The 24,012-nt window shown below is 50.4% G+C and overlaps 1 protein-coding gene across 1 annotated transcript in view; it reads left to right on the top strand.

The window, feature by feature from the left end:
* The window catches only part of LOC135553107 (calsyntenin-2-like), a 509,523-nt gene that overhangs the window by 477,602 nt on the left and 7,909 nt on the right, over positions 1-24,012 (top strand). The window contains exons 12-15 of the mRNA XM_064985212.1: positions 17,908-18,119; positions 22,135-22,305; positions 22,679-22,824; positions 23,069-23,192. Coding sequence (XP_064841284.1) covers positions 17,908-18,119; positions 22,135-22,305; positions 22,679-22,824; positions 23,069-23,192 — 653 coding nt within the window. The remainder of the gene's footprint in view (positions 1-17,907; positions 18,120-22,134; positions 22,306-22,678; positions 22,825-23,068; positions 23,193-24,012) is intronic.

Here is a 24,012-nt window from a genome sequence, read left to right as displayed (position 1 = left end):
TGTATCTGTATCTCTAACTCTACCTGTACCTGTAACTCTACCTCTACCTGTATCTCTAACTCTACCTGTACCTGTAACTCTACCTGTAACTCTACCTCTACCTGTATCTCTAACTCTACCTGTAACTCTAACTCTACCTGTACCTGTAACTCTACCTCTACCTGTACCTGTAACTCTACATCTACCTGTGTCTCTAACTCTACCTGTAACTCTACCTCTACCTGTACCTGTAACTCTACCTGTATCTCTAACTCTACCTGTACCTCTACCTGTACCTGTAACTCTACCTGTACCTGTAACTCTACCTGTACCTCTACCTGTATCTCTAACTCTACCTGTACCTGTAACTCTACCTCTACCTGTACCTGTACCTGTACCTGTCTGTGCATTTAGTCATCTCTCTATGTCCTCCCGCTCCATCTATCTCTTAATGATATCTTTCTCCTTCCTTCTCTAATTTTTCTCCTCACTCTTTTTGTCTTCTCACTCCATTTTCCACATCCTCTTCTTATCTTCCTGTGTTCTGTGAGTTTAAACTAGACCTAACACCTTCTCACTGTCAACACAAAACAACAGCACAGTGACTCATGAGAGCACATGTCACACTCACTCATATATAGATAGTTAGCTACTCCCTCTTCTTCTCTCTCTCTCCTCCTCTCGATGTCCTCTGCTCCCTCTCCTCCTCTCCCTGTCCCTCTCTCCCTCTGCTCCCTCTCACTGTTCTCTCCCTGTCCTTCTCTCCCGCTCCTCCTCTCCCTCTGCTCCTCTCCCTCTGCTCCTCTCCCTCTGCTCCCTCTCCCTGTCCTTCTCTCCCTCTCCTCCTCTCCTCTCCCTCTCCTCCTCTCCCTCTTTCTCTACCATCTTTTGTTCTTTATTCCACCACTCTCTCTGTTCCACATTGCCACCTGGGGCAAGTTTTTACATTTTCATGTTATTTATTAATAATTCTGTCTGGGTTTTGCCAGAGGACAGAGAGGGAGAGAGACAGAGCGGGGCTGGATGGTATTTTATAACAGCCATCCCTGGCGGGCTGTGGTGAATATTCATAGCAGGTTTAAATATGTGCAGCCCCCCACAGCTCAGCCCTGGAGGTTTGTACTCCGCCCCCCTATTGGGTTCGACGCAGGGCTGCAGGCCCATCCCTTCAGCAAGCTTAGCAAGGAAGGGAGGGGGGCTAGGAAGAGGAAGGGTTGACTGGGCTGCAGGCACACCAATTAGGAATGAATACATTATGCTCACGATGCTTAAGCTTATGTATTTCTAGATGTTGTTTAATAAAGTTTTCTGGTTGCGTGTAGGCGGGTGGCTGGGGCTGTGGTGCGCAGGCTATCCAGTGGTCTGCACTGCCTGTGAACCTTGTTACGATCCAGCTGTTGCTCACAAAGAGAGGGTCTGGTAGTCGTCTTAGACAAGCTTTGATAACAATAATGTGTAAATCAGCAGGCATTGATGAATTCAAACAGAATTCATTTAGAACAACATCCAGTAAATAGGCCTGCAGAGCAGACTGTCTGTTAGGCTACAGCCAAGACATAAACTCCTCCTGAGGAATGCTGCTATTTGCTGGAAATTTCCCGGTAAGTGCCGTATCACTCTAAACAAAAAAATAAAGTTGTTAATTAATTCCTTAAAACACACTTAAGCGTGTTTTCAGCGTTATAAGGCAATTACTGCAGCCATCAAGAACAAGTAACTGGTGTTAATCTATGCAGGGCCTTTATTCTACCTTGTCACATTTTCTTTCATTATTTTGGTTGGGGTCCAAGTCTTAACCGTGGCCCACCCACGCTAAGTCTCCACGCTCCACTGTCTCTGCCTCCTCTCTACAACAATACCCTGCCGCTCCACTGTCTCTGCCTCCTCTCTACAACAATACCCTGCCGCTCCACTGTCTCTGCCTCCTCTCTACAACAATACTCTGCCGCTGCACTGTCTCTGCCTCCTCTCTACAACAATACCCTGCCGCTCCACTGTCTCTGCCTCTTCTCCTCAACAATACCCTGCCGCTCCACTGTCTCTGCCTCCTCTCCTCAACAATACCCTGCCGCTCCACTGTCTCTGCCTCTTCTCCTCAACAATACCCTGCCGCTCCACTGTCTCTGCCTCCTCTCTACAACAATACCCTGCTGCTCCGGAACTTCTGACAGAGATGGCAGCCTCGCTTCGCGTTCCTAGGAAACTATGCAGTTTTTTTTTTTTTTTACGTGTTATTTCTTACATTAGTACCTCAGGTCATCTTAGGTTACATTACATACAGCCGAGAAGAACTACTGTGCGTCAACTCACCATCAGTACGACCAAGAATATGTTTTTCGCGACGCGGATCCTGTGTTCTGCCTTACAAACAGGACAACGGAATGGATCGTATGTAGCGACCCCAAAAAACGACTCCGAAAAAAAAGAGGGAAACGTAGCGGTCTTCTGGTTAGACTACGGAGACGGGGACATCGTGCCCCACTTCCTAGCATTCTTCTTGCCAATGTCCAGTCTCTTGACAACAAGGTTGATGAAATCCAAGCAAGGGTAGCATTCCAGAGGGACATCAGAGACTGTAACGTTCTGTGCTTCACGGAAACATGGCTCACTGGAGAGACGCTATCCGATGCGGTGCAGCCAACGGGTTTCTCCACGCATCGCGCCGACAGAAACAAACACCTTTCTGGTAAGAAGAGGGGTGGGGGTGTATGCCTTATGGCTAACGAGGCATGGTGCGATGAAAGAAACATACAGGAACTCAAATCCTTCTGTTCACCTGATTTAGAATTCCTCACAATCAAATGTAGACCGCATTACCTACCAAGAGAATACTCTTCGATTATAATCACAGCCGTATATATCCCCCCCAAGCAGACACATGGATGGCTCTGAACGAACTTTATTTAACTCTTTGCAAACTGGAAACCATTTATCCGGAGGCTGCATTCATCGTTGCTGGGGATTTTAACAAGGCTAATCTGAAAACAAGACTCCCTAAATTTTATCAGCATATCGATTGCGCAACCAGGGGCGGAAAAACCTTGGATCACTGTTACTCTAAATTCTGCGACGCATATAAGGCCCTGCCCCGCCCCCCTTTCGGAAAAGCTGACCACAACTCCATTTTGCTGATACCTGCCTACAGACAAAAGCTAAAAAAAGAAGCTCCCACGCTGAGGTCTGTCCAACGCTGGTCCGACCAAGCTGACTCCACACTCCAAGACTGCTTCCATCACGTGGACTGGGACATGTTTCGTATTGCGTCAAATAACAACATTGACGAATACGCTGATTCGGTGTGCGAGTTCATTAGAACGTGCGTTGAAGATGTCGTTCCCATAGCAACGATTAAAACATTCCCTAACCAGAAACCTTGGATTGATGGCAGCATTCGTGTGAAACTGAAAGTGTGAACCACTGCTTTCAATCAGGGCAAGGTGTCTGGTAACATGACTGAATACAAACAATGCAGCTATTCCCTCCGTAAGGCTATCAAACAAGCTAAGCGTCAGTACAGAGACAAAGTAGAATCCCAATTCAATGGCTCAGACACAAGAGGCATGTGGCAGGGTCTACAGTCAATCACGGACTACAGGAAGAAATCCAGCCCAGTCACGGACCAGGATGTCTTGCTCCCAGGCAGACTAAATAACTTTTTTGCCCGCTTTGAGGACAATACAGTGCCACTGACACTGCCTGCAACGGAAAAATGCGGTCTCTCCTTCACTGCAGCCGAGGTGAGTAAAACATTTAAACGTGTTAACCCTCGCAAGGCTGCAGGCCCAGACGGCATCCCCAGCCGCACCCTCAGAGCATGCGCAGACCAGCTGGCTGGTGTGTTTACGGACATATTCAATCAATCCCTATACCAGTCTGCTGTTCCCACATGCTTCAAGAGGGCCACCATCGTTCCTGTTCCCAAGAAAGCTAAGGTAACTGAGCTAAACGACTACCGCCCCGTAGCACTCACTTCCGTCATCATGAAGTGCTTTGAGAGACTAGTCGAGGACCATATCACCTCCACCCTACCTGACTCCCTAGACCCACTCCAATTTGCTTACCGCTCAAATAGGTCCACAGACGATGCAATCTCAACCACACTGCACACTGCCCTAACCCATCTGGACAAGAGGAATACCTATGTGAGAATGCTGTTCATCGACTACAGCTCGGCATTCAACACCATAGTACCCTCCAAGCTCGTCATCAAGCTCGAGACCCTGGGTCTCGACCCCGCCCTGTGCAACTGGGTACTGGACTTCCTGACGGGCCGCCCCCAGGTGGTGAGGGTAGGTAACAACATCTCCTCCCCGCTGATCCTCAAGACTGGGGCCCCACAAGGGTGCATTCTGAGCCCTCTCCTGTACTCCCTGTTCACCCATGACTGCGTGGCCACGCACGCCTCCAACTCAATCATCAAGTTTGCGGATGACACAACAGTGGTAGGCTTGATTACCAACAACGACGAGACGGCCTACAGGGAGGAGGTGAGGGCCCTCGGAGTGTGGTGTCAGGAAAATAACCTCACACTCAACGTCAACAAAACTAAGGAGATGATTGTGGACTTCAGGAAACAGCAGAGGGAACACCCCCTATCCACATCGATGGAACAGTAGTGGAGAGAGTAGCAAGTTTTAAGTTCCTCGGCATACACATCACAGACAAACTGAATTGGTCCACTCACACAGACAGCATCGTGAAGAAGGCGCAGCAGCGCCTCTTCAACCTCAGGAGGCTGAAGAAATTCGGCTTGTCACCAAAAGCACTCACAAACTTCTACAGAGGCACAATCGAGAGCATCCTGGCGGGCTGTGTCACCGCCTGGTACGGCAACTGCTCCGCCCTCAACCGTAAGGCTCTCCAGAGGGTAGTGACGTCTGCACAACGCATCATCGGGGGCAAACTACCTGCCCTCCAGGACACCTACACCATCCGATGTTACAGGAAGGCCATAAAGATCATCAAGGACATCTACCACCCGAGCCACTGCCTGTTCACCCCGCTATCATCCAGAAGGTGAGGTCAGTACAGGTGCATCAAAGCTGGGACCGAGAGACTGAAAAACAGCTTCTATCTCAAGGCCATCAGACTGTTAAACAGCCACCACTAACATTGAGTGGCTGCTGCCTACACACTGACACTGACTCAACTCCAGCCACTTTAATAATGGGAATTGATGGGAAATGTTGTAAATATATCACTAGCCACTTTAAACAATGCTACCTTATATAATGTTACTTACCCTACATTATACATCTCATATGCATACCTATATACTGTACTCTATATCATCGACTGCATCCTTATGTAATACATGTATCACTAGCCACTTTAACTATGCCACTTTGTTTACATACTCATCTCACATGTATATACTGTACTCGATACCATCTACTGTATCTTGCCTATGCTGCTCTGTACCATCACTCATTCATATATCCTTATGTACATATTCTTTATCCCCTTACACTGTGTATAAGACAGTAGATTAGGAATTGTTAGTTAGATTACTTGTTGGTTATTACTGCATTGTGGGAACTAGAAGCACAAGCATTTCGCTACACTCGCATTAACATCTGCTAACCATGTGTATGTGACAAATAAAATTTGATTTGATTTGATTTGATTTGCTCCGCTGTCTCTGCCTCATCTCTACAACAATACCCTGCTGCTTCACTGTCTCTGCCTCATCTCTACAACAATACCCTGCCGCTCCACTGTCTCTGCCTCCTCTCTACAACAATACCCTGCTGCTCCACTGTCTCTGCCTCATCTCTACAACAATACCCTGCTGCTCCACTGTCTCTGCCTCCTCTCTACAACAATACCCTGCTGCTCCACTGTTTCTGCCTCCTCTCTACAACAATACCCTGCTGCTCCACTGTCTCATCTCTACAACAATACCCTGCTGCTCTACTGTCTCTGCCTCATCTCTACAACAATACCCTGCCGCTCCACTGTCTCTGCCTCCTCTCCTCAACAATACCCTGCCGCTCCACTGTCTCTGCCTCCTCAACAATACCCTGCCGCTCCACTGTCTATGCCTCCTCAACAATACCCTGCCACTCCACTGTCTCTGCCTCCTCAACAATACCCTGCCACTCCACTGTCTCCTCTCCTCAACAATACCCTGCCACTCCACTGTCTCATCTCTACAACAATACCCTGCTGCTCCACTGTCTCTGCCTCATCTCTACAACAATACCCTGCCGCTCCACTGTCTCTGCCTCCTCTCCTCAACAATACCCTGCCGCTCCTCTGTCTCTGCCTCCTCAACAATACCCTGCCGCTCCACTGTCTATGCCTCCTCAACAATACCCTGCCACTCCACTGTCTATGCCTCCTCAACAATACCCTGCCACTCCACTGTCTCTGCCTCATCAACAATACCCTGCCACTCCACTGTCTCCTCACCTCAACAATACCCTGCTGCTCCACTGTCTCTGCCTCCTCTCCACAACAATACCCTGCCGCTCCACTGTCTCTGCCTCATCTCTACAACAATACCCTGCCGCTCCACTGTCTCTGCCTCATCTCTACAACAATACCCTGCCGCTCCACTGTCTCTGCCTCCTCTCCACAACAATACCCTGCCGCTGCACTGTCTCTGCCTCATCTCTACAACAATACCCTGCCGCTCCACTGTCTCTGCCTCCTCAACAATACCCTGCTGCTCCACTGTCTCTGCTTCCTCTCCTCAACAATACCCTGCTGCTCCACTGTCTCTGCCTCCGCTCCTCAACAATACCCTGCTGCTCCACTGTCTCTGCCTCCTCAACAATACCCTGCTGCTCCACTGTCTCTGCCTCCTCAACAATACCCTGCTGCTCCACTGTCCCTGCCTCCTCAACAATACCCTGCTGCTCCACTGTCTCTACCTCATCTCTACAACAATACCCTGCCACTGCACTGTCTCTGCCTCCTCTCCACAACAATACCCTGCCGCTGCACTGTCTCTGCCTCATCTCTACAACAATACCCTGCTGCTCCACTGTCTCTGCCTCCTCTCCACAACAATACCCTGCTGCTCCACTGTCTCTGCCTCATCTCTACAACAATATCCTGCCGAGGCACTGTCTCTGCCTCATCTCTACAACAATACCCTGCTGCCCCACTGCCTCTGCCTCATCTCTACAACAATACCCTGCTGCTCCACTGTCTCTGCCTCCTCTCTACAACAATACCCTGCTGCTCCACTGCCTCATCTCCACAACAATACCCTGCCGCTCCACTGTCTTCTCTCCACAACAATACCCTGCCGCTCCACTGTCTCTGCCTCCTCTCTACAACAATACCCTGCCGCTCCACTGTCTCCTCTCCAAAACAATACCCTGCCGCTGCACTGTCTCTGCCTCCTCTCTACAACAATACCCTGCCGCTCCACTGTCTCTGCCTCCTCTCCACAACAATACCCTGCCGCTCCACTGTCTCTGCCTCCTCTCTACAACAATAACCTGCCGCTCCACTTTCTCCTCTCTACAACAATACCCTGCCGCTCCACTGTCTCTGCCTCATCTCTACAACAATACCCTGCCGCTGCACTGTCTCTCCGTCCTCTCCACAACAATACCCTGCTGCTCCACTGTCTCTGTCTACTCCCCTCAACAATACCCTGCTGCTCCACTGTCTCTGCCTCCTCTGCACAACAATACCCTGCTAACCCACTGTCTCTGCCTCATCTCTACAACAATACCCTGCTGCTCCACTGTCTCTGCCTCCTCTCCACAACAATACCCTGCTGCTCCACTGTCTCTGCCTCATCTCTACAACAATAACCTGCCGCTCCACTTTCTCCTCTCTACAACAATACCCTGCCGCTCCACTGTCTCTGCCTCCTCTCTACAACAATACCCTGCCGCTCCACTGTCTCTCCGTCCTCTCTACAACAATGCCCTGCTGCTCCACTGTCTCTGCCTCATCTCCTCAACAATACCCTGCTGCTCCACTGTCTCTCCGTCCTCTCTACAACAATACCCTGCTGCTCCACTGTCTCTGCCTCCTCTCCACAACAATACCCTGCCGCTGCACTGTCTCTCCGTCCTCTCTACAACAATACCCTGCTGCTCCACTGTCTCTCTGTCCTCTCTACAACAATACCCTGCTGCTCCACTGTCTCTCCCTCCTCTCTACAACAATACCCTGCTAACCCACTGTCTCTGCCTCCTCTCCTCAACAATACCCTGCTGCTCCACTGTCTCTGCCTCCTCTCCACAACAATACCCTGCTGCTCCACTGTCTCTGCCTCCTCTCCTCAACAATACCCTGCTGCTCCACTGTCTCTGCCTCCTCTCCACAACAATATCCTGCTGCTCCACTGTCTCTGCCTCCTCTCCTCAACAATACCCTGCCGCTCCACTGTCTTTGCCTCCTCAACAATACCCTGCTGCTCCACTGTCTCTGCCTCCTCTCCTCAACAATACCCTGCTGCTCCACTGTCTCTGCCTCCTCTCCACAACAATACCCTGCTGCTCCACTGTCTCTGCCTCCTCTCCTCAACAATACCCTGCTGCTCCACTGTCTCTGCTTCCTCTCCACAACAATACCCTGCTGCTCCACTGTCTCTGCCTCCTCTCCTCAACAATACCCTGCTGCTCCACTGTCTCTGCCTCCTCTCCACAACAATACCCTGCTAACCCACTGTCTCTGCCTCCTCTCCTCAACAATATCCTGCTGCTCGACTGTCTCTGCCTCCTCTCTACAACAATACCCTGCTGCTCCACTGCCTCATCTCCACAACAATACCCTGCCGCTCCACTGTCTTCTCTCCACAACAATACCCTGCCGCTCCACTGTCTCTGCCTCCTCTCTACAACAATACCCTGCTGATCCACTGTCTCTGCCTCCTCTCCACAACAATACCCTGCTAACCCACTGTCTCTGCCTCCTCTCCTCAAAAATATCCTGCTGCTCGACTGTCTCTGCCTCCTCTCCACAACAATACCCTGCTGCTCCACTGTCTCTGCCTCCTCTCCTCAACAATACCCTGCTGCTCCACTGTCTCTGCCTCCTCTCCACAACAATACCCTGCTGCTCCACTGTATCTGCCTCCTCTCCTCAACAATACCCTGCTGCTCCACTGTCTCTGCCTACTCTCCACAACAATACCCTGCCGTTCCACTGTCTCTGCCTCCTCAACAATACCCTGCTGATCCACTGTCTCTGCCTCCTCTCCACAACAATACCCTGCTGCTCCAATGTCTCTGCCTCCTCAACAATACCCTGCTGATCCACTGTCTCTGCCTCCTCTCTACAACAATACCCTGCCGCTGCACTGTCTCTCCGTCCTCTCCACAACAATACCCTGCTGCTCCACTGTCTCTGTCTACTCCCCTCAACAATACTCTGCCGCTCCACTGTCTCTGCCTCCACAACAATACCCTGCTGATCCACTGTCTCTGCCTCCTCTCCACAACAATACCCTGCTAACCCACTGTCTCTGCCTCCTCTCCTCAACAATATCCTGCTGCTCGACTGTCTCTGCCTCCTCTCCACAACAATACCCTGCTGCTCCACTGTCTCTGCCTCCTCTCCTCAACAATACCCTGCTGCTCCACTGTCTCTGCCTCCTCTCCACAACAATACCCTGCTGCTCCACTGTCTCTGCCTCCTCTCCTCAACAATACCCTGCTGCTCCACTGTCTCTGCCTCCTCTCCACAACAATACCCTGCTGCTCCACTGTATCTGCCTCCTCTCCTCAACAATACCCTGCTGCTCCACTGTCTCTGCCTACTCTCCACAACAATACCCTGCCGTTCCACTGTCTCTGCCTCCTCAACAATACCCTGCTGATCCACTGTCTCTGCCTCCTCTCCACAACAATACCCTGCTGCTCCAATGTCTCTGCCTCCTCAACAATACCCTGCTGATCCACTGTCTCTGCCTCCTCTCCACAACAATACCCTGCTGCTCCAATGTCTCTGCCTCCTCAACAATACCCTGCTGATCCACTGTCTCTGCCTCCTCTCCTCAACAATACCCTGCTGCTCCACTGTCTCTGCCTACTCTCCACAACAATACCCTGCCGTTCCACTGTCTCTGCCTCCTCAACAATACCCTGCTGCTCCACTGTCTCTGCCTCCACAACAATACCCTGCTGATCCACTGTCTCTGCCTCCTCTCCACAACAATACCCTGCTAACCCACTGTCTCTGCCTCCTCTCCTCAACAATATCCTGCTGCTCGACTGTCTCTGCCTCCTCTCCACAACAATACCCTGCTGCTCCACTGTCTCTGCCTCCTCTCCTCAACAATACCCTGCTGCTCCACTGTCTCTGCCTCCTCTCCACAACAATACCCTGCTGCTCCACTGTCTCTGCCTCCTCTCCTCAACAATACCCTGCTGCTCCACTGTCTCTGCCTCCTCTCCACAACAATACCCTGCTGCTCCACTGTATCTGCCTCCTCTCCTCAACAATACCCTGCTGCTCCACTCTCTCTGCCTACTCTCCACAACAATACCCTGCCGTTCCACTGTCTCTGCCTCCTCAACAATACCCTGCTGATCCACTGTCTCTGCCTCCTCTCCACAACAATACCCTGCTGCTCCAATATCTCTGCCTCCTCAACAATACCCTGCTGATCCACTGTCTCTGCCTCCTCTCCACAACAATACCCTGCTGCTCCAATGTCTCTGCCTCCTCAACAATACCCTGCTGATCCACTGTCTCTGCCTCCTCTCTACAACAATACCCTGCCGCTGCACTGTCTCTCCGTCCTCTCCACAACAATACCCTGCTGCTCCACTGTCTCTGTCTACTCCCCTCAACAATACCCTGCCGCTCCACTGTCTCTGCCTCATCTCTACAACAATACCCTGCTGCTCCACTGTCTCTGCCTCCTCTCCACAACAATACCCTGCTGCTCCACTGTCTCTGCCTCATCTCTACAACAATAACCTGCCGCTCCACTTTCTCCTCTCTACAACAATACCCTGCCGCTCCACTGTCTCTGCCTCCTCTCTACAACAATACCCTGCCGCTCCACTGTCTCTCCGTCCTCTCTACAACAATGCCCTGCTGCTCCACTGTCTCTGCCTCATCTCCTCAACAATACCCTGCTGCTCCACTGTCTCTCCGTCCTCTCTACAACAATACCCTGCTGCTCCACTGTCTCTGCCTCCTCTCCACAACAATACCCTGCCACTGCACTGTCTCTCCGTCCTCTCTACAACAATACCCTGCTGCTCCACTGTCTCTCTGTCCTCTCTACAACAATACCCTGCTGCTCCACTGTCTCTCCCTCCTCTCTACAACAATACCCTGCTAACCCACTGTCTCTGGCCTCCTCTCCTCAACAATACCCTGCTGCTCCACTGTCTCTGCCTCCTCTCCACAACAATACCCTGCTGCTCCACTGTCTCTGCCTCCTCTCCTCAACAATACCCTGCTGCTCCACTGTCTCTGCCTCCTCTCCACAACAATAGCCTGCTGCTCCACTGTCTCTGCCTCCTCTACTCAACAATACCCTGCCGCTCCACTGTCTCTGCCTCCTCAACAATACCCTGCTGCTCCACTGTCTCTGCCTCCTCTCCTCAACAATACCCTGCTGCTCCACTGTCTCTGCTTCCTCTCCACAACAATACCCAGCTAATCCACTGTCTCTGCCTCCTCTCTACAACAATACCCTGCTGCTCCACTGTCTCTCCGTCCTCTCTACAACAATACCCTGCTGCTCCACTGTCTCTCCCTCCTCTCTACAACAATACCCTGCTAACCCACTGTCTCTGCCTCCTCTCCTCAACAATACCCTGCTGCTCCACTGTCTCTGCCTCCTCTCCACAACAATACCCTGCTGCTCCACTGTCTCTGCCTCCTCTCCTCAACAATACCCTGCTGAACCACTGTCTCTGCCTCCTCTCCACAACAATACCCTGCTGCTCCACTGTCTCTGCCTCCTCTCCTCAACAATACCCTGCTGCTCCACTGTCTCTGCCTCCTCTCCACAACAATAACCTGCCGCTCCACTACAACAGTACCCTGCCGCTCCACTGTCTCTGCCTCATCTCTACAACAATACCCTGCTGCTCCACTGTCTCTGCCTCCTCTCCTCAACAATACCCTGCTGCTCCACTGTCTCTGCCTCCTCTCCACAACAATACCCTGCCGCTCCACTGTCTCTGCCTCCTCTCTACAACAATAACCTGCCGCTCCACTTTCTCCTCTCTACAACAGTACCCTGCTGCTCCACTGTCTCTGCCTCCTCTCCTCAACAATACCCTGCTGCTCCACTGTCTCTGCCTACTCTCCACAACAATACCCTGCCGTTCCACTGTCTCTGCCTCCTCAACAATACCCTGCTGCTCCACTGTCTCTGCCTCCACAACAATACCCTGCTGATCCACTGTCTCTGCCTCCTCTCCACAACAATACCCTGCTAACCCACTGTCTCTGCCTCCTCTCCTCAACAATATCCTGCTGCTCGACTGTCTCTGCCTCCTCTCCACAACAATACCCTGCTGCTCCACTGTCTCTGCCTCCTCTCCTCAACAATACCCTGCTGCTCCACTGTCTCTGCCTCCTCTCCACAACAATACCCTGCTGCTCCACTGTCTCTGCCTCCTCTCCTCAACAATACCCTGCTGCTCCACTGTCTCTGCCTCCTCTCCACAACAATACCCTGCTGCTCCACTGTATCTGCCTCCTCTCCTCAACAATACCCTGCTGCTCCACTGTCTCTGCCTACTCTCCACAACAATACCCTGCCGTTCCACTGTCTCTGCCTCCTCAACAATACCCTGCTGATCCACTGTCTCTGCCTCCTCTCCACAACAATACCCTGCTGCTCCAATGTCTCTGCCTCCTCAACAATACCCTGCTGATCCACTGTCTCTGCCTCCTCTCCACAACAATACCCTGCTGCTCCAATGTCTCTGCCTCCTCAACAATACCCTGCTGATCCACTGTCTCTGCCTCCTCTCCACAACAATACCCTGCCGCTCCACTGTCTCTGCCTCCTCTCCACAACAATACCCTGCTGTTCGACTGTCTCTGCCTCCTCTCCTCAACAATACCCTGCTGTTCCAATGTCTCTGCTTCCTCTCCTCAACAATACCCTGCTGCTCCATTGTCTCTGCCTCCTCTCCTCAACAATACCCTGCCGCTCCACTGTCTCCTCTCCTCAACAATACCCTGCTGCTCCACTGTCTATGCTTCCTCTCCTCAACAATACCCTGCTGCTCCACTGTCTCTGCCTCCGCTCCTCAACAATACCCTGCTGCTCCACTGTCTCTGCCTCCTCAACAATACCCTGCTGCTCCACTGTCTCTGCCTCCTCAACAATACCCTGCTGCTCCACTGTCCCTGCCTCCACAACAATACCCTGCTGATCCACTGTCTCTGCCTCCTCTCCACAACAATACCCTGCTGCTCCAATGTCTCTGCCTCCTCAACAATACCCTGCTGATCCACTGTCTCTTGCCTCCACTCCACAACAATACCCTGCTGCTCCAATGTCTCTGCCTCCTCAACAATACCCTGCTGATTCACTGTCTCTGCCTCCTCTCCACAACAATACCCTGCCGCTCCACTGTCTCTGCCTCCTCAACAATACCCCGCTGCTCCACTGTCTCTGCCTCCTCAACAATACCCTGCTGCTCCACTGTCTCTGCTTCCTCTCCTCAACAATACCCTGCTGCTCCACTGTCTCTGCCTCCGCTCCTCAACAATACCCTGCTGCTCCACTGTCTCTGCCTCCTCAATAATACCCTGCTGCTCCACTGTCTCTGCCTCCTCAACAATACCCTGATGCTCCACTGTCCCTGCCTCCTCAACAATACCCTGATGCTCAACTGTCTCTGCTTCCTCTCCTCAACAATACCCTGCTGCTCCACTGTCTCTGCCTCCTCAACAAAACCCTGCTGCTCCACTGTCTCTGCCTCCGCTCCTCAACAATACCCTGCTGCTCCACTGTCTCTGCCTCCTCAACACTACCCTGCTGCTCCACTGTCTCTGCCTCCTCAACAATACCCTGCTGCTCCACTGTCTCTGCCTCATCTCTACAACAATACCCTGCCACTGCACTGTCTCTGCCTCCTCTCCACAACAATACCCTGCCGCTGCACTGTCTCTGCCTCATCTCTACAACAATACCCTGCTGCTCCACTGTCTCTGCCTCATCTCTACAACAATAACCTGCCACTGCACTGTCTCTGCCTCCTCTCCACAACAATACCCTGCTGCTCCACTGTCTCTGCCTCATCTCTACAACAATATCCTGCCGAGGCACTGTCTCTGCCTCATCTCTACAACAATACCCTGCTGACCCACTGCCTCTGCCTCATCTCTACAACAATACCCTGCTGCTCCACTGTCTCTGCCTCCTCTCTACAACAATACCCTGCTGCTCCACTGCCTCATCTCCACAACAATACCCTGCCGCTCCACTGTCTCCTCTCCACAACAATACCCTGCCACTGCACTGTCTCTGCCTCATCTCTACAACAATACCCTGCTGACCCACTGCCTCTGCCTCATCTCTACAACAATACCCTGCTGCTCCACTGTCTCTGCCTCCTCTCTACAACAATACCCTGCTGCTCCACTGCCTCATCTCCACAACAATACCCTGCCGCTCCACTGTCTCCTCTCCACAACAATACCCTGCCACTGCACTGTCTCTGCCTCCTCTCCACAACAATACCCTGCCGCTGCACTGTCTCTGCCTCCTCTCTACAACAATACCCTGCCGCTCCACTGTCTCCTCTCTACAACAATACCCTGCCGCTCCACTGTCTCTGCCTCCTCTCCACAACAATACCCTGCCGCTCCACTGTCTCTGCCTCCTCTCTACAACAATAACCTGCCGCTCCACTTTCTCCTCTCTACAACAATACCCTGCCGCTCCACTGTCTCTGCCTCATCTCTACAACAATACCCTGCTGCTCCACTGTCTCTGCCTCCTCTCCTCAACAATACCCTGCTGCTCCACTGTCTCTGCCTACTCTCCACAACAATACCCTGCCGTTCCACTGTCTCTGCCTCCTCAACAATACCCTGCTGCTCCACTGTCTCTGCCTCCACAACAATACCCTGCTGATCCACTGTCTCTGCCTCCTCTCCACAACAATACCCTGCTGCTCCAATGTCTCTGCCTCCTCAACAATACCCTGCTGATCCACTGTCTCTGCGTCCTCTCCACAACAATACCCTGCTGCTCCAATGTCTCTGCCTCCACAACAATACCCTGCTGTTCTACTGTCTCTGCCTCCTCTCCTCAACAATACCCTGCTGCTCCATTGTCTCTGCCTCCTCTCCTCAACAATACCCTGCCGCTCCACTGTCTCCTCTCCTCAACAATACCCTGCTGCTGCTCCACTGTCTCTGCCTCCTCTCCACAACAATACCCTGCTGCTCCACTGTCTCTGCCTCCTCTCCTCAACAATACCCTGCTGCTTCACTGTCTCTGCCTCCTCTCCACAACAATACCCTGCCGCTCCACTGTCTCTGCCTCCTCAACAATACCCTGCTGCTCCACTGTCTCTGCCTCCTCAACAATACCCTGCTGCTCCACTGTCTCTGCCTCCTCTCCTTAACAATACCCTGCTGCTCAACTGTCTCTGCCTCCTCTCCACAACAATACCCTGCTGCTCCACTGTCTCTGCCTCCTCAACAATACCCTGCTGCTCCACTGTCTCTGCCTACTCTCCACAACAATACCCTGCCGTTCCACTGTCTCTGCCTCCTCTCCTCAACAATACCTTGCTGATCCACCGTCTCTGCCTCCTCTCCACAACAATACCCTGCTGCTCCACTGTCTCTGCCTCCTCAACAATACCCTGCTGCTCCACTGTCTCTGCCTACTCTCCACAACAATACCCTGCCGTTCCACTGTCTCTGCCTCGTCTCCTCATCAATACCCTGCTGATCCACCGTCTCTGCCTCCTCTCCTCAACAATACCCTGCTGCTCCATTGTCTCTGCCTCCTCTCCTCAACAATACCCTGCCGCTCCACTGTCTCCTCCCCTCAACAATACCCTGCTGCTCCACTGTCTCTGCCTCCTCTCCACAACAATACCCTGCTGCTCCACTGTCTCTGCCTCCTCTCCTCAACAATACCCTGCCACTCCACTGTCTCTGCCTCCTCTCCACAACAATACCCTGCCGCTCCACTGTCTCTGCCTCCTCAACAATACCCTGCTGATCCACTGTCTCTGCCTCCTCAACAATACCCTGCTGCTCCACTGTCTCTGCTTCCTCTCGTCAACAATACCCGGCTGCTCCACTGTCTCTGCCTCCTCAACAATACCCTGCTGCTCCACTGTCTCTGCCTCCTCAACAATACCCTGCTGCTCCACTGTCTCTGCCTCCTCAACAATACCCTGCTGCTCCATTGTCTCTGCTCCCTCTCGTCAACAATACCCGGCTGTTCCACTGTCTCTGCCTCCTCAACAATACCCTGCTGCTCCACTGTCTCTGCCTCCTCAACAATACCCTGCTGCTCCACTGTCTCTGCCTCCTCAACAATACCCTGCTGCTCCACTGTCTCTGCCTCCTCTCCACAACAATACCCTGCTGCTCCACTGTCTCTGCCTCCTCAACAATACCCTGCTGCTCCACTGTCTCCTCAACAATACCCTGCTGCTCCACTGTCTCTGCCTCCTCAACAATACCCTGCTGCTCCACTGTCTCTGCCTCCTCAACAATACCCTGCCACTCCACTGTCTCTGCCTCCTCAACAATACCCTGCCGAGGCGAGGAAAGACACAACTTGTGGATCACCGCTTGAGAGAAAAAGAGAAATGGAGATTAGGCTCTACCACGCTTGACTGAAAACATGTTTTTTACACCAGAAAGGGGGAGATATGACTGTGAAATCCCTGTGTGTTAATGTTCCATGTGAGGGCTTTTACAGCGGTGTTTAGGCGTGAAATAAACAATAACTAGGCCAGCAGCAATGTCATATAACCGGTAATCACAGGTAATTATGAAGGAGTCGGAATCTCCTTATGTTTGTGCATTTTTCTGCAAAGCTCCAACCGAATAAAGAGCTGTTGTTGTGCCAGTCCCAGCCTCTGACAGATGTTCAACTTCCTTCTCCCCAGCTATATGGATGTGAAAAACATTCCTCTAGTTGCTACCAGCTTTCACAGCTCCCTTGTCAACTGTATTTTCATTCTTTCCTCAGCCTCCCTCTGTCTCTCTCTCTCTCTCCTCAGCCTCCCTCTGTCTCTCTCTTTCTCTCCTCAGTCTCTCTCTCTCTCCTCAGCCTCCCCTCCCTCTCTCTCTCTCCCTCACTCTTTCTCTCCTCAGCCTCCACCTGTCTCTCTTTCTCTCCTAAGCCTCCCTCCCTCTCTCTCTTTCTCTCCTCAGCCTCCCCTCCCTCTCTCTCTTTCTCTCCTCAGCCTCCCTCTGTCTCTCTCTCTTTCCCTCCTCAGCCTCTCTCTCTCTCCTCGGCCTCCCTCCATCTGTCTCTCTCTCTTTCTCTCCTCAGCCTCTCTCTCTCCTCAGCCTCCCCTCCCTCTCTCTCTCTCCCTCACTCTTTCTCTCCTCAGCCTCCCCCTGTCTCTCTTTCTCTAAGCCTCCCTACCTCTCTCCTCATCCTCCCTCTCTCTTTCTCTCTCTCTCTCTCTCATATTGTATCTTGCTCCTGTGGTTTCTCATTGATTGATGTCTAATCTGCATTGTTTATGCAGTATGTGTCAGGTTATTTATGCATGTCTATGTCAGATGTCTGCCTCACAGATGTCTGCATTCAGTCAGCCTCACAGTGTAGTAGGTGGAGGCTTATTCAACCTTTTCAAGGTTGCTGATTCCTGGAATTAGCCCACACACACATTCTCAAAGTATCTAAGTATTCAATGGCTCTTATATTTCACACATACCTGAAGTGATACCCAGCAAACACATACTGAAACATACATTCACATTCTATTTAATCAGAGTTAACCCTTCCCTCCTCTCTCTCCATCTCTGTATTCCTCGACCTCCCAGGTGTTTTGGGGAGGACACGTGTATCTCCATCCCGGACATCGATGCAGTGGTGATGGTGCTGCAGCCCAGTGAACCCAGGATCACCATAGCTGGGGTGGACAGACTGACCAGGCCAGCAGCTGACCTCAGAGGACCAGCCGGACTCACTCTGTTCCAGGACCTTCACATCATCAGTACTGTCACCAAGGGAGACACAGCCTCACACCATACAGGTACAGGGTACAGGCATAGAGTTGTGTGTGTGTGTGTGTGTGTGTGTGTGTGTGTGTGTGTGTGTGTGTGTGTGTGTGTGTGTGTGTGTGTGTGTGTGTGTGTGTGTGTGTGTGTGTGTGTGTGTGTGTGTGTGTGTGTGTGTGTGTGTGTGTGTGTAAAGGGAGAAATTGATAGATACTGGGTGCAAACCAAACAGAGAGAGAGAAATAGACAGAGAATAGCAGAGGGGAATGGCTTGTAATTATAATACTGGTCCAAAGGGGACACACTGCTCACCACCACAAAACTATTTGATTAGGTTGAAGTCTTTAGACTCTGAAGAGCTCATCTCCTGTCATATTGGAACTTCATCAACTCCTCTCTCTCCCAAACACGCACACACCATTAACCACACGCTCCTAGTCACACAACACTTGGCTAATATATAGCCTCCAGCTGTGGTCTCCAATTCAGCTGCAGAACGAGAGGAGGAAAGAAAGAGGCTGAGTCCTGAAAGCGCTGCAGAGTGTTTTCCACCTTCCTGACAATGGAGTGAGTGAAACCTCTCGCTCTGGTTATCCCCGTCTAATTGGCAGCTATAGCGTTGAGGCTGAGGCAGAGCACTGCTGTTCTGTGTTGTTCCCAGACTCCGCACTGAGAGGACTAGAGACGGGATTTAAATGTCATTTCCATTTGCTGTTCAGCCAGGCAGGAACCCATGCAATCATTTGTCTGGTAGGCAGAGGTCTTAGTCAGTGGGGGGGGGGGGGGGGGACTGGACTGGATTGTAGAAGCTGGGGATAGTGGGAGGGAGGGAGGGAGGACAAGTCTGATGTCAGTAGTACAGGCCGGCTCTGTTCTGCCTCCCCCACCATTCACAGTTCCTTTAGTAAGAATTGTGACTTGCACAACAGGATTAGACTGTACTTCGTGTGGAGTAGGTGTCACCGTGTGTTAAACGGCTCAGTGCAGCAGTAGGATAGTTGGAGATCCCCACACACACACACACACGATCTCATACACTATGAAATACAGATTCCATTCTCTCCATCATATGACATCTACTCTCACTCTTTCTTTCAGGTTTCATTGTTTGCCCTCCATGTGTAATTCTCCTCTTCTCTGTATTTGTTAATCTCTCATGCTCTACTCTTTCCTTACACCAGCACACTCTCCTCTCCACTGTATCTCCACTCCATTCTAAACATGCTCTCCTCTCCACTGTATCTCCAAACATTCTACACATTTCCTCCTCTCCACTGTATCTCCACTCCTTTCTAAACATTCCCTCCTCTCCACTGTATCTCCACTCCTTTCTAAACATTCCCTCCTCTCCACTGTATGTCCACTCCATTCTAAACATTCTCTCCTCTCCACTGTATCTCCACTCCTTTCTAAACATTCTCTCCTCTCCACTGTATCTCCACTCCTTTCTAAACATTCTCTCCTCTCCACTGTATCTCCACTCCTTTCTAAACATTCTCTCCTCTCCACTCCTTTCTAAACATTCTCTCCTCTCCACTGTATCTCCACTCCTTTCTAAACATTCTATCCTCTCCACTGTATCTCCACTCCTTTCTAAACATTCTCTCCTCTCCACTGTATCTCCACTCCTTTCTAAACATTATCTCCTCTCCACTGTATCTCCACTCCTTTCTAAACATTCTCTCCTCTCCACTGTATCTCCACTCCTTTCTAAACATTCTCTCCTCTCCACTGTATCTCCACTCCTTTCTAAACATTCTCTCCTCTCCACTGTATCTCCACTCCTTTCTAAACATTCACTCCTCTCCACTGTATCTCCACTCCATTCTAAACATTCTCTCCTCTCCACTCCTTTCTAAACATTCTCTCCTCTCCACTGTATCTCCACTCCTTTCTAAACATTCCCTCCTCTCCACTGTATGTCCACTCCATTCTAAACATTCTCTCCTCTCCACTGTATCTCCACTCCTTTCTAAACATTCTCTCCTCTCCAATGTATCTCCACTCCTTTCTAAACATTCCCTCCTCTCCACTGTATCTCCACTCCTTTCTAAACATTCCCTCCTCTCCACTGTATCTCCACTCCATTCTGAACATTCTCTCCTCTCCACTGTATCTCCAAACATTCTACACATTTCCTCCTCTCCACTGTATCTCCACTCCATTCTGAACATTCTCTCCTCTCCACTGTATCTCCAAACATTCTACACATTTCCTCCTCTCCACTGTATCTCCACTCCTTTCTAAACATTCTCTCCTCTCCACTGTATCTCCACTCCTTTCTAAACATTCTCTCCTCTCCACTCCTTTCTAAACATGCTCTCCTCTCCACTGTATCTCCACTCCTTTCTAAACATTCTCTCCTCTCCACTGTATCTCCACTCCTTTCTAAACATTCTCTCCTCTCCACTGTATCTCCACTCCTTTCTAAACATTCCCTCCTCTCCACTGTATGTCCACTCCATTCTAAACATTCTCTCCTCTCCACTGTATCTCCACTCCTTTCTAAACATTCTCTCCACTGTATCTCCACTCCTTTCAAAACATTCTCTCCTCTCCACTGTATCTCCACTCCTTTCTAAACATTCTCTCCTCTCCACTGTATCTCCATTCCTTTCTAAACATTCTCTCCTCTCCACTGTATCTCCACTCCTTTCTAAACATTCCCTCCTCTCCACTGTATGTCCACTCCATTCTAAACATTCTCTCCTCTCCACTGTATCTCCACTCCTTTCTAAACATTCCCTCCTCTCCACTGTATTTCCACTCCATTCTAAACATTCTCTCCTCTCCACTGTATCTCCAAACATTCTACACATTTCCTCCTCTCCACTGTATCTCCACTCCTTTCTAAACATTCTCTCCTCTCCACTGTATCTCCACTCCTTTCTAAACATTCTCTCCTCCCTACTCCTTTCTAAACATGCTCTCCTCTCCACTGTATCTCCACTCCTTTCTAAACATTCTCTCCTCTCCACTGTATCTCCACTCCTTTCTAAACATTCTCTCCTCTCCACTGTATCTCCACTCCTTTCTAAACATTCTCTCCTCTCCACTGTATCTCCACTCCTTTCTAAACAGTCTCTCCTGTCCATGGTGCAGTATTCCATCTCTCTCTTAGTCTGCATGTCTCAGGGGGTCTCCTCAGCTCCAGATGTTTCCCCTCCTTCCCTCAGTTAGCACAGCTCTGAGATCAGTCAAGCCTCAGCCAGGGATAGAGGAGAACCAGGGTCTCCCCGGACCCCTGCTCTTCCAAGGACTGCCCCTGCTTTGAGGAGTGCCTCTCCGTAGGGAGGCTGTTGAGTGGGCATGCCAGGTGTTACCCCTCCCCAGGAGAGAACACAGCAGGCTGAGAGGCAGGGAGCGCGAGAGAACTGTGGCTAACCTAACTCTACAGCAGACTCTGTGACACCCAGGCTGGCTGAGTGTGTAGCAACAGAGGTCGTTAAAAATGCAGCTGAAGAGTTTTTGAACAATGTTTTTGAACAGCGTTTTGGGGAAAATAGCTTGTTAATTAATTTTTTTTAGTGTGGAATAGTGTTTTAAAAAATGCTCTTGGATAATATTGTTGTGTACAGATGCACAATCTTAAATTGACATTGCTTCTCACAGCAGTGTGAGGATTGTGTGGATTGCATTTTTGTAGGTGGTGAATCATTTATTGTTATGATAAATCTAATTTAGTTTATTTGCACAAATAGAAAGGTAGTATGTAACATTAAATAACATCAACAGTACGTGCAGGAGTGGAAAAAAGACCAAAACAGCTTGTCTAGTAACCCCCCATAATGGTCAGAAATCCTACAGATTCAGCAGTGTGGACATTTTAAAGTGAAACTACAACCTTTAGAAGCCTTGTTAAAACCTCCAATACACTACCAGTTGTAATTCCTGCTGTGCAACAGACGGATCAAATTAACATAGCAGGTCTGTATGTGTGAGCGCATGCATTCAACTGTGTGTGTGTGTGTGTGTGTGTGTGTGTGTGTGTGTGTGTGTGTGTGTGTGTGTGTGTGTGTGTGTGTGTGTGTGTGTGTGTGTGTTTTTCAGCGGGCAGGCTGGGGGTCCAGGAGGAGATCATCCATAACCTGGACTACTGTGACATCCTGGTGCTGGGGGAGGAGCTGAGGCCGGAGCAGGAGGGTCTCCAGCTGCAGCGTAGCACCCTGCTGGGGAAACACCTGGACGCCACCAACTCCACCTCCGGCATGTCTATATACGGTAAGTTACCATGGCAATATCTAACCTCCAGACCTCTAACCCATATATAACCTCTGACCCTTACCCCAACTCCACCTCTGGCATGTCTCCATCTATGTTACCATGCAAACACCTAACCATAACCCCCATCTTCCTCCATACCCATAACCCCCATCTTCCTTTATAACCATAACCCCCATCTTCCTCTATAACCATAGCCGCCATCTTCCTCTATAACCATAACCCCCATCTTCCTCCATAACCATAACCCCCATCTTCCTCCATAACCCCCATCTTCCTCTATAACCATAACCCCTATCTTCCTCTATAACCATAACCCCTGTATCTATGAAACTGGTAGTGACCATAGAAACATGTCCACCATCTCTCTTAGGTGTGGACTCCATGTCCAACTATGAGCAGGTGATCAGACAGGTGCATTACCACAACTGGCACCCCACCCAGACCCCAGACAGGAAGTTCCGTCTCACCTGCTCCGAGCTCAACGGACGCTACACCAGCAATGAGTTCACACTGGAGGTCAGTGGACTAGAGAATGGAATGATAAGGATATAGGGATTCCAATGTTCCTGTGCTTTTAGAGATTATATTTGTTTAGACAATTCCTGACTTGAGACCCCTTTCCTTCTATGTTCTTGCTCTAGCCAGAAAACCTCTGATAGTTCTGTGTCTAATAGTCCTTATTTGTACTTTACTCTTATATTTTCTGAGACATTTATCTTATTATACCTATAACCTTGCTCTCTATTCTTGCCCTGCCCAGATCAGTGTACTCCACAAATCAGAGGCTGGGGAGCATGTCAATCACATGGTAGCCCCGCCCCAGTACATGCAAGTGGTTCATCATCCGGCCATGGTCCACAGTCTATACCCCACACACGGTTCAGGTAAGACTGTAGAATCATCAGTCTATACCCCACACACAGCTCACTATAGAATCATCAGTCTATACCCCACACACAGCTCACTACAGAATCAGCAGTCTATACCCCACACACAGCTCACTATAGAATATAGAATCAGAATCAGCAGTCTATACCCCACACACAGCTCACTATAGAATACCCCACACACAGCTCACTACAGCAGTCCATACAGCTCACTACAGAATCATCAGTCTATACACACAGCTCACTCACTATAGAATACAGGCAGTCTATACCCCACACACAGCTCACTATAGAATCATCAGTCCATCACTACAGAATCATCCGTCCATACACACAGCTCACTATAGAATCATCAGTCTATACCCCACACACAGCTCACTATAGAATATAGAATCAGAATCATCAGTCTATACCCCACACACAGTCTATACCCCACACACAGCTCACTATAGAATCACTATAGGCAGTCTATACCCCACACACAGCTCACTACAGAATCATCAGTCTATACTATAGAATCCCACACACAGCTCACTACAGAATCATCACTATAGTCCATACCCCACTATAGAACACAGCTCACTACAGAATCATCCAGTCCATATACCCCACACACAGCTCACTACAGAATCATCCGTCCATACCCCACACACAGCTCACTACAGAATCATCCGTCCATACCCCACACACAGCTCACTACAGAATCATCAGTCCATACCTCACACACAGCTCACTACAGAATCATCAGTCTATACCCCACACACAGCTCACTACAGAATCATCACAGCTCACTACAGAATCATCAGTCTATACCCCA

Source organism: Oncorhynchus masou, chromosome 13 (genome assembly GCF_036934945.1).
Source record: "Oncorhynchus masou masou isolate Uvic2021 chromosome 13, UVic_Omas_1.1, whole genome shotgun sequence".
NCBI classification, from domain to species: domain Eukaryota; kingdom Metazoa; phylum Chordata; class Actinopteri; order Salmoniformes; family Salmonidae; genus Oncorhynchus; species Oncorhynchus masou.
This window is presented reverse-complemented; position numbering and strand designations above follow the sequence as displayed.